At 38.7% G+C, this 15,080-nt stretch overlaps 1 protein-coding gene across 1 annotated transcript in view; it reads left to right on the top strand.

Annotated features, from left to right (window-relative positions):
* Nucleotides 1-15,080, top strand: part of LOC140957651 (uncharacterized) — a 40,959-nt gene that overhangs the window by 16,110 nt on the left and 9,769 nt on the right. The window contains exons 6-12 of the mRNA XM_073414984.1: nucleotides 52-143; nucleotides 8,167-8,260; nucleotides 8,395-8,878; nucleotides 9,480-9,622; nucleotides 9,756-9,887; nucleotides 9,976-10,097; nucleotides 10,403-10,567. Of these exons, the coding sequence (XP_073271085.1) occupies nucleotides 52-143; nucleotides 8,167-8,260; nucleotides 8,395-8,878; nucleotides 9,480-9,622; nucleotides 9,756-9,887; nucleotides 9,976-10,097; nucleotides 10,403-10,567 (1,232 nt within the window). The remainder of the gene's footprint in view (nucleotides 1-51; nucleotides 144-8,166; nucleotides 8,261-8,394; nucleotides 8,879-9,479; nucleotides 9,623-9,755; nucleotides 9,888-9,975; nucleotides 10,098-10,402; nucleotides 10,568-15,080) is intronic.

The following is a 15,080-nucleotide window of genomic DNA, read 5'->3' as shown; positions in this document are numbered from 1 at the left end:
TTCTTTATTACTTATTATTATGTCTTTTTAATGTTTGATATTGATGTCTAGACGAGAGGAAGGAGATAGAGAAGCTTGTTATACAGAACAATGGAAAATATTCTGCTGAGCTGACAAAAAGATGCTCACATTTGGTTTGCGATATATCCTCAATACTTTCTTTGTTCTCTTACGTCTAAATTTACCTACTAATATCTTGAGTTTGTTAGCCCTAGTTTTACTAGCACAAGATTACATGTCAGCTTCTCAAAGTTCTGGTCACTGTTTGTTGGATTTTTGATTATCTTTGCGATATTTTGTTAAGAGTGTAAGAATTTCTCTTTGTAAATGTAAAATAATTTGAACGAAAAAATGAGAGAAGAAAATGCAGAAAACGTTGGCTAGGGGCAGAGAAGAAAGAATAATTTTGTTTCTTGATGGTAAAGTCATCTTGAGCGTACATTTAAGTAGCCAAAGAAAATGAAATCAAATCCCTACAGATTAGGGAAAATAATATTTCCTAATCTACCATATTTCATTCAATCAAATCCAATAAACTAATTTACTTATTAAAATAACTTATCTACACTCCCCTCAAGTTGGTACAAAGATATCAATAATGCCCAACTTGTTAACTTGGTCTTCAAATGGTGACAATCCCTTCGTTAAGATATCATCAATTTGCAAAGTGGTTGGAACAAATGGGATGCAGATTGTTTCTTCCTCAAGCTTCTCCTTTATAAAGTGCTTGTCAATTTCAATGTGTTCCATTTGCTCATGCAAAACTGGATTCTGAGTGATACTTATGGCCACCTTATTATCACATTATAACCTCATAGGAGCACTTATCGGTCTCCTTAATTCATCCATAACTCTCTTAAGCAAAGAACCTCACATACGCCTTGAGCCATTGACTAAATTCAGCTTCTGCATTGCTTCTCACCTCGACACTTTGTTTTTTGCTCTTTCATGTCACAAGATTACCCCATACAACTGTACAATATCTAGAGGTGGACCACTCAACTGTGTATACTTCAATTTCTATTCTCATTTTTTCAAAAGAAGAGTCCTTTCCCTGGTGTTCCCAAGTATTAGAGAATTCGATATACAACTTCGAGATGTTCTTCATCTAGTGAGTGCATAACTTGGCAAAGGCAATGTCTGGTCGTGTCAACCAATCTTTGATATCTTCTTTTATCCACAAGAATATCGTCTTTAATTTCCCCTAGTTTTGTGTTAACTTCCAATGGATCGTCTACAAGTTTGCACTTGCTCATCCTAGTTTCTTTCAAAAGATCCAGAGCATAGTTCGTTTAGACACCATGATTCCTTTCTTAGACCTTGGTACTTCATTCGAAGGAAGTACTTCAACTGTCCTAAACCCTTAATCTTGAACTCCTTTGCCAAGTTCTCCTTAACATGTTCATATGTTCTATATCATCTTCTGTTAATATTATGTCATTAACATAAACAATTAAGATACATATCTTGTCAGAGGGGGACCTTTTTGTGAAGAGTGTGTGATCTGACTGTCTTGTTATACCCCTCGGCCTTCACAAATTTTGTGAATCCCTCAAACCATGCTCTGAAGATTGCTTCAATCCATAAAGGGATTTCTTTTGATTTGCAAACCTTCGATCCAAATTGATCGTTAAATCCGAGAGGAGGCTCCATAAACACTTCTTCCAAGTCTCCATTTATTAAGGCATTCTTCACGTCTAGTATATTAAGTGGCCAATCAAGATTCACAAGAACGAACAATATCTTTCGAATTGTGTTAAGTTTTGCTACTGTAGAAAATGTTTTTGAGTAGTCAACCCCATAGGTCCGAGTGAAGCTGTTGGCAACCAAGCGAGCTTTATATCTCTCCAATGATCCATGAGAGTTGTATTTTGTACTAAATAGCCACTTGCATCCTACCATGGACTTTCTTTTAGGTAGATTGACTTTTTCCCAGGTAGCGGACTTTCCTTTAGGTAGATCGACTTTCTCCCAGGTAGAGTTCTTCCACTTCCTACCACTCAGGTATCGTTAGAGCTTCCTGTACATTGTTAGGAATACTAACAGTCAAGTCGAGAAACAAGAGCATGAAAGAAGGGAGACATATTTCCATATGATACAAAGTTTGATAATGGGCATCAAAATACATGACTAAATACATTCTTTGAGTAATAGGAAGTTCAAACATGGTCGGAAGGGGTTACTTGGGTATACCTTGAGTGGAATTATTGGAATCAATCAGAGTATCTTTGTATGTGTCACGATTTAGCCGATATTTGAATAATGCCTTTGTAGTGGGACATTTTTTCCACCTCTTTGTGCTTGACCCTTCCTTGTATGTACAATACGTTTTTTTTTTAATGAGAAACAATATTATATTGATTAATCAGTGTCCTAAAATTCGTCCTAGGTGGCCGCCTAGACGCTAGTCGTCGGCCGATTGCATCGAAAAAGTGATAGTCACCCAGTCTAGGCTGTAGTATGAGGAAGTTTATGGGAAAGAGCGATGGTACCCGTTATAACCGTTGTTTTTGTTACTCCGACTTCTGAAACTACGACCACTGCTACGTAGGGATTGGAGGAGATCTGAATGTGGGATTGGAGACTCCGAACATGAGATTGGATGCATGAGATTGAATGAGTGAGATCTCCGAAACTACTGGACATTTAGATCTTGAGTTGAGTATTTAATTGCGGGCTAATGGGCTTGCTAATGGGACATGCCCATTTACATAGAAATGACCATAAGTCCCGTCTACTTACAGAAAGAGTGTAATTTGAACACAATTCAAAGTTTTTTTTTTTTTTATCATAATAACACAATTCCTATTTTTATTATGAAACCGCTGAGTCCCTGCCTAGGCGCTAGGAGTTTGTCTAATGCCCGACTAGCACCTAGCGAATTTTAGAATCTTGGTTTATAAGCATGATCCGGGACGCACCAAACTCGATCCCAAAGCACATAGGTGCATCTTTGTTGGCTACTTTACAAATCAGTGAAGGTACAAATGCTTTGATCTTATTTCGGAAAAAAAATTGTATCTATGGATGTTACTTTTTTTAAGGTTATTCCTACTTTGACTCAGTAGTGGTGAAGATGAATTTTTAACTAATTTAGACTTGACATTTATTCGAGGCTGATCTCATACGGGATTTGGGAAGGAGGGGCAGAATATTTTGGAATTTGGGGGTTCACTGTTTGAGCTGGTCCATGTGGATGGAGAGGAATAGGAGGATCTTTGAAGATCATGAAGATTGGATTGAGGAGTGCTATGATAGGATTAAATTCAGGCTTTCATGCTGGAGCTCGAGGATTGTAGGGTTCAAATCGTATTCGGTCTCAAATTTGTATAGGAATTGAGGTCTAATATTATATTAATCTATTTTGACTATGGATCTCACTTCGTCTTATATGGACGTCTGGTTCGTTTTTTTAACCGATTTTATTAATCACATTGTTCTAAAATTCGCTAGGTGCTAGTCGGGCGTTAGATCAACGCCTAGTGGGGAGGACTAGGCCGTTTCATGATAAAAATAGAAATTGTGTTATTAATGATAAAAAAAATAAGAATTGTGAATTACACACTCTCTCTAAGTAGATGGGACTTAGGACCATTTCTATGAAAATGGGCCTGTCCCATTAGCAAACCCATTAGCCCACAATTAAATACTCAACCCTTGATCTAAATGTCCAGTAGTTCACTCCAATCTCACGCCTCCAATCTCCCGTTCGGAGTCCCCCAGTCCCATGTTCAGATCTCCTCCAATCCCTACGTGGTTGTGGCCGTAGTTTCAGAAGTCGGAGTAACAAAAACAACGGTTATTTCAGGTACAATTGTTCTTCCTCATATTACTTCCTCACACTACCGCCTAGGCTGGCCGACTACCAATTTTTCGGTGCGGTCGGACAAAAGCTATACTACCAAAAACCTTCAGGGGAACATCGGTTATGAATTTGTAAAAAATGTTTTGAAAGATTTGGATTGGTGGTGGAAAATTCAATTTTTTGTAGGTAAGCTGTTAATCAAGTAAATTGTGAAAATATGCCTCTCCCCAAAGATTTTTTGAACCTTAGTATAAAAACTTATAGCCTTAGCAACTTCAAGGAGATGTCTATTTTTTATTTCAGCCACCCCATTTTGTTGAGGAGCGAGGGCATGAAGGTTGATGTACGATCCCTTTTTCTACAAAAATGTCCCCAATAAATTGTTATATATTTCTTCCCGTTATCACTCCTAAATATTTTATTTTGTTCTGAAACTGAGTATGGATCATTCTGTAAAAAATTTTGAACACGTATCCAACTTCAGACGTGTCTTTAAAAAGAAATGTCCTAGCCATTCTAGTATGATCATCAATAAATGTCAGAAACCAACGTTTACCAGACAAGGTTGCTACTCTAGATGGACCCTGGACGTCACTATGAATCAATGTAACATGTGCGGACTTCTTGTAAAATTGAGAAGGAAACACTGAGTGATGATGTTTAGCCAATTCACAAGAATCAGATTGAAAAACAATAGAACTTCTATTGATAAATAACTTAGGAAACAATTGTTTTAAATAATGAAAATTAGGGTGCCCTAGACGACAATGCCATAACATAATCTCATGGTCACTAGAATTAGAAATAGAGTTGAAACAAGTCTTTTTATTCTGTTTTGCAAAGGTGGATGTAGAATATAGAGTCCACTGTCTTGCCTAGAATTGCCAATGATCTTCCTCGAGGCTAAATCCTGAAACTCACATTGAGAAGACAACGGCACGACAATCAAGTTCACATGTTAACTGACTGTTAGACAGTAAATTATAGGACAGGAGGGGAACACGCAAGACATTAACAAGAGTTTGAAAAGGGGAAATGACAATGGTTCCCTTCCCAGCAATATATGCAAATGAACCATCGGCAGTCTTAACCTTCTTAGTGCCATCACATGGGAATTGGGATATAGGAAGAAAAAATCGCGATGTTCTTATCATATGATCTGTAACCCCTGAATCCAAAATCCAAGAATTGTTTGAATTGACATATGCAACAGTTGTTATAGAGTAACTACTTGTCTGGGCTAAAGAGCAAGAAGTGTCAGATTTTCCTAAATGAGATTGAAACAATTTGGACAAGTGCTTTAGTTGATCTTTCGTGAAACGGGACAAATGAGGACAATGATTGCATTCCAGATACAGTACTACCTGTTTGAAATGCATGATTACCATTACCATTTTATTATTGTTATCCGGCTTTTTCTTGAAGTGTGTTGGTCTCTCATGAGTCTCCCAGTATGTTTCCACGGCATGCCATGACTTTTTAGACTTCTCACACCAAGGTTTTTGCTTTCCTCCATCACGATACCCACTAGTAGATTTATTGCCTTTACTAATTAGCACTGATCCCTCAATTTCCAATTTATGCTCATCGACTCGCTATAACATAACATGGCATTCCTCAAGCTGTACTTGAGAAAAAATCTCACACGGACTTTGATACGACCTTCGTGTGACATCATTTGATAAGCTCAAAACAGCTAAACACAGGATAGTATTTAACAGATTATTTGCCTAGGACTTAAAAATCAAGCAAGACGCGAATTAACAAACAATAAAGATTATATAAAACAAGACAAAAAAACGACAAGAATAAGATATTTGGAGAAGGACTTCGACCCGTCTCTTATTCAGAGCACGAACCTCTGTATATGATTCCACCTTAACCCATTGTCGATAATTTAAACAAGAACCAAGAACCAAAAAGTATCCATAATCGTACCTTGACCAACCAAAGGTATCCAAATTTGAACTCCACAAGGATTTACCTTGATAAGTTCATGATTGGTCACAAGGACTGAAATCGGGATGAAAATCCAGTATGATTGTCGGAGCTCTCAAATCTAACGATCAATTTCAATCAAAATGATATTTTCTATAAAATAACAAGTACAAGGTGTGTATGTATATACATATATGACAATACAAGCTTGACCTAACCATAATGGGCTTAAAATAAGCTCTAAACTACCTTCTAAATGCCCACAAAATTATTGTTTTACGAAAATTACAAAAATAAACTAAGAAAAAGCCTAATAATGCCAATTTGAGGTCACAAACAACCCGATAACTAAATATTACAGCAATAAAATCCCTAAACAATAAAATGAATTAACATTTTTGATCACGGACTTTTATTGCTCCAGCAATGCATATATTTGGCTTGGCTCAATCCATGTAATTCATCATATTTTTCGCATCCATTACTTCATTGCTATCTGCAAAATATCAATAAGTTGTCTCTTTATGGCTCCTCTGTGATATCGCGTCGGAATTGGAAGAGGCCTGTTGACGAGGAGTTTGCCTCAAACTTCATCTAGTTCTTTGTTTAATCCAGCCAAGAAAAAAAACACACGACCTCGCTCAAGATATTTTTTGTAGCGAGAACAATCCTTACTGCTTTCCCATTCATCAGTTTCAAACAAATCCAATTCTTGCCAATAGTAAACAACTCATTATAATAAGACGTCACGTCTCGATCTCTTTGTTGCACATGCCGGAGCTCGGATGCGAATATTGAGATCGTATAACTGAGAGTAGTTTTCAAATCGGATTACGTTTCTCAAACGCCTCCCAAACATCACGGACAGTAGGTAAAAACATAAAGGGTTTAACCTATTGTGGGTTACATGGATTAATTAACCATGCAGTGACCATGGAATTTTCCTATCGCCGTTGCTTGTATTTCGAATCTGTCGACTCCAGTGGCTTCACTTCTCCGTTCAAGTACCCCAATTTACCCTTTCCGTCGAATTTGATCGCAAACATCACAGATTGAGCCTATTCAAGATAGTTTTTTCCATTTAATTTGTGGATGATTATTTGAAGGGAACTTTCAGAAAGTGCGATGTATAGCGGGGCTTGAGAACTGCCGGTCGAAGGGGCTGTGCCGTCGCTGGAGTCGGAAGAGATAGACCTAGCGGCGATCATGGCAATTTTAAAATTCATGACCAATTACCACGCAGAAAATGTTGGATAGGGCAGAAAAGAAAGAGTACTTTTATAGTTTTATTTCTTAATGGTAATGTCATCTTGAGCATACCTTTAAATATCCAAAGAATATAAAATAAAATCTCTACAGATCAGGGAAAATAATCTTTCCTAATCTACTAGATTTCATTCAATCAAATCCAGTCTAAACTAATTTAATTATTAAAACAACTTATCGGCAGAAAATACTAGAAAAACGAGTCTGGCCATTTGGCTTACATCCATCCACAGTACAATCTTTTAGAAAACTTGCATTTATATATTGATATGTTCATTCAAATTATCAAAATATTAATATAGATGGATTATGAATTAACCAAATTACTTAAGAGAGGAAATCACTCCAAAATCGAATTATCTGAGATGATACTTTACTTGGATGTTGCGATGGCATCAAAGTCTTAGCTCTTAGATCTTTGGTGCTCCCATCAAGTTGAGATCTTGACATCGTATTGTTTATCAAAGCGTTCAACTTTGATCCTACAAGGCCAAGCCACTTTGATCAAAATTTGATTTTGCAATAATGGATGTAGGGTGAATTCAGCCATTCAGAATCTAGTTGAGCCAGCTTCAATGTGTTTAATTTGCAAGTCCGAGCTCGATTTTTATTCAAGTGAGAGCTTAAGGTCAACTCATTTCATTATGAGCTGCCACTCTCATTCAGCTGTCGAATTTCTTCAACAAATGATTATTGATGACGAAAATGGGATAAAGCAATCACAAATTGGAGAAAATATGCACAAAATGACTCCTCAAATGTTTTTGAAAGATATTGCAACAAAAGATTCCTTGAAAGTGACTTGATAATTGGAACGAAAATCATGCATCACAAAGCGGGTGGGAAAAAATATTACTCTATGATATCATGTTAGATTCATTTAGAATGGTGATGGAAGAGCCAAACACTACGTGGTTCAGCCCTTTGATTGACATTCGCAAGCAACATGACGAAAGGGTTATAAGACATGCATATATTTCTTGCAAATACGTCATATGTCTGAATGATCAGGTAAATACATCTGTATATTTTATTGCAAGGTTTCGATTATATCAACGCATGACCTTTATCCTTTAGCTATATTTCCTAAATACGTTCCATGATCTTGTGATTAAGTGCACCTTATTCCCCAAACTGGCATCCTTAATTTTTTTTAAGCTCCTGATGGTGATAAATATAAGGTTGCGAAGAGATGGGGTCACATTCACATAGTAACCAGAAAATGGTTTCATCAATCTGTTGCTAGAAGAGGTATCACAATGTGTGTATTGTTTTGTGCCCATTAACTATCTTGTAATCTAATTTTATCGGAGCCCAATTATATCTGACAATTTTTTCTCCTTGCTTCTTATCGTGGATTTTTCTGTTGCTGTTTGGACAAGCAGCATGCCTTATTGAGGATTCCTATCCTGTCCTTAGTAGTTCTGCATCTTCTGTAAGCACAATAAAGACTACGGAACAATACAGTCATGGAAAGGTTATCAGAAATTCACAGTATACCTCATCGTTACTGGCCACTGCCTCAGATTCAGATGCTAATTTGTCTGCTCAGGATACGGAACCTGATCTTGAGACTCCTCAGCCAGCCATGCATTCTACATTTTTCGAAGCTCTTCCATTTTCCAAACAGGAGAATGATTCTCCTGTTCATCAACAAAAAAGTGATTCTGTATTTGACTGTTGTGTTGCTGATGACTCTCAAAGTGAGGATGATGATTTATACTTGTCTGAGTGCAGAATTCTACTTGTGGGCTTTGAGTCATCTGAAATACGGAAGCTAGTAGACATGGTTCGCCGAGGTGGTGGTTCTCGTTACATGTACTTCAGTGAAAAATTGACGCATTTAGTAGTTGGAAATCCATCAGAGACGTAAGATGTTGTGCTTGTGCATGAAATACTCGTCTAAGTGTATCTCATGATATTTGTTCCAAATAAAAAAGCTTCTAGTTATTTTTGCAACGAAAATGTGTCACTGCCTCAAGAAACACTTGTTTACATTCTTTTTGTGAACTTATTCAGACACTTCAATTTATTTGATGGTATACAATACCCGCGTTCTCCAAGTGTCAATAGATTTTTATTTCGTTGTTACGTCTATGCCTGTGATATTCATTAATGGATTCACATGGTTGATCTACTCATGCTCTAAGTTTTAGTGTAATACTGAATTTTGTCTACTCAAATGCGATTGTCATCTCATATGTATAACTTAAATGCGGCTGACTAGCTCGTCATTCAAACAATCAAGTATTTGATATGAATGGTAAAAAAGAATTTACTACTAGCCTTACATTCTTTGGCCGCTACTCTGATATTTTATTTTCCTTTAATTATGATGGCATTGTAAAATTTAATGAGCTAGCAGTTGCAGTTGATATCCGTATACAATATACATGTATAATGGTTAACTACTGCAGATACGTGTCTGTTCAACTGAAACATACATGTGATATTGTGTGTGATTTTGCAGTGAGATGAAGGAGGTAAGGAGTCTAGCAGCTAATGGAATCATTCATGTAGTTAAAACAGCATGGCTTGAAGACTGCACTCGCAAAAAGAAAGAAGTTTCCGTGCTTCATAGGCACATTGCTTATGATTTACTTCTTCCAAAAGGTGCTGAAGAAGTCATGTTAACACCTAAAAATGCACCTCACTTAACATTCTGTTCTTTAAATCTATCAGTTAGTAGATATGATTCTGAATCTATATTTGTTACATTTTTAATTTTTTATTTATCTGTTTATAGATCCTGTATTCTTCGATAAAAAGACTGAAACAAGCGTTAGTGGCATGAAACGAGGTAATTTCACTGGTGCCCAGCCTGTGGGAGATGATAACATCTGGGAAAACTCAGCCTATCATTCTGAAGTTTTATTAGGTAAAGGATAAAACAGAGTTTTCTTGGCAAGGAATTCTCATTTACTGTAGAATGATTCGAGTCAATGTTAGTTTATGCTTTTTTAAAGATAAAGAAGACTCTGATTTGAAGTTGCAAAGTGATGTGAGCAACATGGTAAAACATAGGAAGTCTTCAGCTGTATTTGATGGAAAGCTGTTTCGTTTTTCAAGTTCTTTTCCTGAAGAACAGGTAAGCTGCTTCGTATATATTTTTGGGAGATTTAAGTGTCTATGCAGCACATATTCACATAGCCTTGAGTTTTTGCATATAAGTTAAAAAGATCGCTGTTTTCATTGACTGAGTGATATGTTAATGCCAAGAACCATCTCTTTAACTACATAAGTTTAACCAAATGCTGGTTTCTAATCTTGCTTGTTAAGAGGCATCTGCTACTAGTACCATGATTCAACATATTTTCAATTTATTTATTTCGCTTTGACATTGATTACATAATAACGATCTTTTCATTTCTTGACTTGTTATACTCTCTCCAGAGACCCGAAATTATGCAGTGGGTTGGAGAAGGTGGAGGAGAGGTTGCACCAGATCAAGATAAAAAGAATGTGCACTTCATTGTTGAGCGTCATGGTGTGATACCCTGTTTGACTGATGTCCGATGTACATATGTATCCAGTCATTGGATTCATTCTTGCATAGAGGTATATCTTTTAATGAATTCAACTTCAGTTTAGTAGGTTTGTTGGGCAGCCAACCTGAAAAGTTTGGGATTCTAAAGCATCTTGTTTCATTAGTTCAAAAATGTGATAATCCTGGTCCCGGCTAGATCAGAGAAAATGGGTATGGAGGGCGCTGCGTAGCTTTTAGAATTTGAAGTGATTTTATTCTGATCTTGTGACTAGATTTGAACTTCAAGCTAACTCCATTCTTGATCGGGTCTAATCCAGAAACACATGCACATATTGGAGCCAGCTTTGACTCAGCTCTGCTCGTCACATGAAGGACTATAAAACTTAATCGGCCTGTTAGAATATGACTTCAGATAACAATGTGAGACAACAAAACCTGAAAGTATATGGAACATAAATTATTAAAGTTCACAGATAGTATGATTGTTCTGTGTTCTTTTTTCTTTCTGTCAAGAGAGGGATCCATTATTTCCTTTTACACCTACGATGCTCTGCAGGCCATCATACTTGATGGCGGGGCTGTACTAGTACACAGCATAGAAGCGCTCAAATTTTGCCTAGGTTATACTTTTCGCTCAGATTGATACACTTGAAAATGACAAGATTCTGATTTGTAAGTCACAGGAAATTGACTCCAATTTCTCAGCTAAAATGTCAAGAGTGTTATCGACCAACCTCTTTGACATATAGCCAATTTTCGTGCATGTTTGATGTCTGAGCTGGTTCTTTGAGTTCAAATACTGTTAGAATTACTATTAATTTTTCCTAGTCAGATTTGTATTTAGGATTTTATTTTTTTTATTCTATAATAGGCTAATGAGAGATTTGGTAGGATTAGTAGAATATTTTATTTTAATGAGAGATTTGGTAAGATTAGTAGAATATTTTATTTTTATGAGAGATTTGGTAATTATCTCTACGTATCTTGTATAAATACCAAGTTTAAGGAATAAAATTATTTATTCAGCCAAATTCACATGGTATCAGAGCGATAATCGATCCGATACTTTAACCTTACGAACTCCATTACCTCTTTTCCGATTGCTCTTCTATTATGAGCAACCCGGAATTCCTTTTTGGAAGCTTTATGGCTGATTCATCTTCCCCGATCACTCCAATTGATGGCGAATCTACCACAAACCCCACTGGTGGAGGCCACTCTTCCACCAATCTTAACAAGAATGAAATTTCCACCAATTTTTTGATCACTACTCATAAGCTTAATGGTACCAACTTCCTGCAGTGGTCCCAATCGGTCACCTTGTTCATCAAAGGACGAGGAAAAATTGGCTACCTCAATGGTACCACGATTGAACCTGCCAAAACCGACCCGTTCTACAATGCCTGGGAAATTGAGAATTCCATGGTTATGTCGTGGTCGATCAATTCCATGGAGCCCTCTATTGGTCGCTCCTATTTGTTTCTACCTTCAGCACGAGCTTTGTGGGACGCTGTCAAGGATACATATTCAGATGTTGGGAACTCGGCTCAACTCTATGAGGTGACTACTAAGATGAGGAATGCTAAGCAAGGATCCAAATCTGTCACCCAATATTTCAACGATCTCATGGCCTTGTGGATGGAATGCGATCTGTACTATGACTTTGAATGGAAGTGCTCTGCGGATCATGCTCGGTTCCTCAAATTGATCGAGAAAGACCGTGTATTCCAATTCCTTGTTGGCATTAATAAGGATCTCGATGAGGTTCGTGGTCGGATACTTGGCCGGGATCCTATCCCAGCTCCGCGGGAGGTCTTCTCCGAGATTCGCCGTGAAGAAAGCCGCCGTACGGTCATGCTCGGCCCCGACGTCGTCTCTTTCGAGCCTTCTGCCATGGCTACCAGGCCCCTGCCCCAGCCAAAGTTCGAACCCATGACTCCCGGAAATCGGGCAAATCTGACTATTTTGAGTGTGATTATTGTCATAAGTCGTGGCACACTCGGGAGTAGTGTTGGGCCCTACATGGCAAGCCCCCAAAGTTACCATCGAGCTCGAAGACTACCGGAAAAGGTGTCGCCGTGGCTACTACAACCTCTCCACGGTCTTCTGCCCCTGCCCTTACAACTTTTTGTGCTGATCAAATTCATCAATTGCTGAGTCTCCTCAAGCCTACTCCTGCTTCCGCATCGACTTCCCATGTTCGTCAAGGTAACATCCCTCGAGCTTTAGCTTCGCTCTTACACCATCGGCCATGGTTTATAGACTCCGGTGCCACCGATCACATGACAGGATGTTCCGAGTTGTTTTCTTCATATACTCTCTGTTCGGGTCGTGATAAAGTCAAGGTTGCGGATGGCTCATTTTCTCCCATTGCTGGCAGAGGCTCCATTACTATCTCACCCACCTTAACCCTTACCTATGTTTTACATGTCCCTAATTTACATTGCAATTTACTATCCGTCAGTAAATGAACCACTGATCTAGATTGCTCCTTACACTTTTCCCCTGATGTCTGTGTTTTTCAGGACCGTCGTTAGGGGAGGATGATTGGCAATGCTAGACGAGTGGATGACCTCTATATCTTTCACCACGAAGACGGTGCTGGTCCCATTAAAGATCGGTCTTTACACTTGGGCTTTTTTTCCTTTTCTAATGTTTGTCCAATTAAGCTTTTACATTTCCGATTAGGTAATCCGAGTTTTCATTATTTAAAACATTTGTACCCTTCTTTGTTTACAAATAAAAATCCGTCTTCTCTTCAATGTGATATCTGTCAATTAGCAAAGCACCATCGTGTTCACTATCCACCGCATTCATATACATCTTCTGCTCCATTTTCCCTTATACACAGTGATTTATGGGGTCCATCTCGGGTCCCGAGTTATACCAATAAAAGATGGTTTTTAACATTAATTGATTATCATACTCGATTTTGCTGGGTATTTATTCTTAAAGATAAATCTGGGGCAGCCCTCACTTTTAAAAATTTTCACTCCTTTGTCAAAACTCAATTTCATACCAATATTCAAGTCCTGCGAACTGATAACGGTCGTGAATACTTTAATTCCATCCTGGGGGCATACCGTATCTCTCACGGGATTCTTCATCACAGCTCTTGTACCGACACCCCCCAACAAAATGGTGTCGCAGAGAGGAAAATCGCCATTTACTTGAGATTGCCCGCTCCCTCATGTTCCAATCTAAAGTTCCTACTCGCTTTTGGAACGATGCCGTGTCAACCGTTGCCTATTTGATTAATCGGCTACCATCCAAAGTCTTTCGCTTTAAATCTCCTTTTACATTGTTTCACTCCTACTTCCCGCAGAACCGCTCTTTTACCTCCGTCGACCCTAAAGTTTTCGGTTGTACTGCCTTTGTCCATAATACATCCCCCACTCGCTCCAAGTTCGATCCAAGAGCAATAAAATGCATTTTTTTGGGTTATGCTCATACGCAAAAAGGCTATCGATCTTATAATCCCATCACTAACAAATCTTTTGTTTGCATGGATGTTTCGTTCTTTGAAAACATTCCTTACTACGACTCGGTTACATCTCAGGGGGAGTGTGACCTTCCCGACCCTATTCTCATACCATTACCCACTCCCTTAGTAACTCAACCTTCTTCCGTGTCGACCCTGCCCTCTGACCAGGCCCCGGATTCGGCCTCTCCCCCTACTCCGGACCCTATTATTCTTCCTAACTGACCTGCTCTGCCTCCGGTTCTTCAGGTCTATTCCCGGCGCCGCCCTCCTGCCGTTACTTCAGGTCATGCCACTCCTCTACCACTGCATGTTTCCACTTCGACCGACGATCCAGGTAATACATCTTCTTCCTTACCTACCCCGGTCTTTACTGATTTGGATGTTCCGATTGCTTTGCGAAAACCGACGCGGGCTTGTACCAGGACACCTTTATATCCCATGATTAATTTTATTTCCTTTGCTAACCTTTCCACTTTCTATCGAGCCTTTGCCTCTGCTATACAGACTACCCATGTCCCTACCTCTATCGATGAGGCCATGGAGGATCCGAAATGGAAGGAGGCTGTTATGTCGGAGATGGATGCCTTGACTACTAATAATACATGGTAGGTGGGCGTGTTACCCGCGGGAAAGCGTGCGGTTGGCTGCCGCTGGATATTTACAATCAAGTATAAGTCCGACGGTTCTATAGAGCGCTTCAAGGCTCGGTTAGTTGCCAAATGTTATACCCAAACTTATGGGGTAGATTACGAGGAACCTTTGCCCCGGTGGCTAAGCTTAATACTGTCTGTGTTCTACTCTCACTTGCAGTTAACCTTGATTGGCCTCTTTATCAGCTTGATGTCAAGAATGCTTTCCTAAATGGTGAGCTTGAAGAAGAAGTTTACATGAAGCTCTCTCCGGGCTTCCTTGCAGACTCTCCTCCGGGTCATGTTTGTCGCCTTCGTAAGGCTATTTATTGCCTTAAGCAGTCTCCCCTATCTTGGTTCGGCAAGTTTACATCAGTCATTACTACCCACGGTTATTCTCAGGCTCAATCGGACCACACCTTGTTTTTTAAGCACTCTTCTCAGGGTCTTGTTTCGATTTTGATTGTGTAT

Source organism: Primulina huaijiensis, chromosome 14, assembly GCF_012295235.1.
Source record: "Primulina huaijiensis isolate GDHJ02 chromosome 14, ASM1229523v2, whole genome shotgun sequence".
Taxonomy (NCBI): Eukaryota; Viridiplantae; Streptophyta; class Magnoliopsida; order Lamiales; family Gesneriaceae; genus Primulina; species Primulina huaijiensis.
The sequence above is the reverse complement of the archived record's forward strand: the minus strand, read 5'-3'. Positions and strand labels throughout refer to the sequence as shown.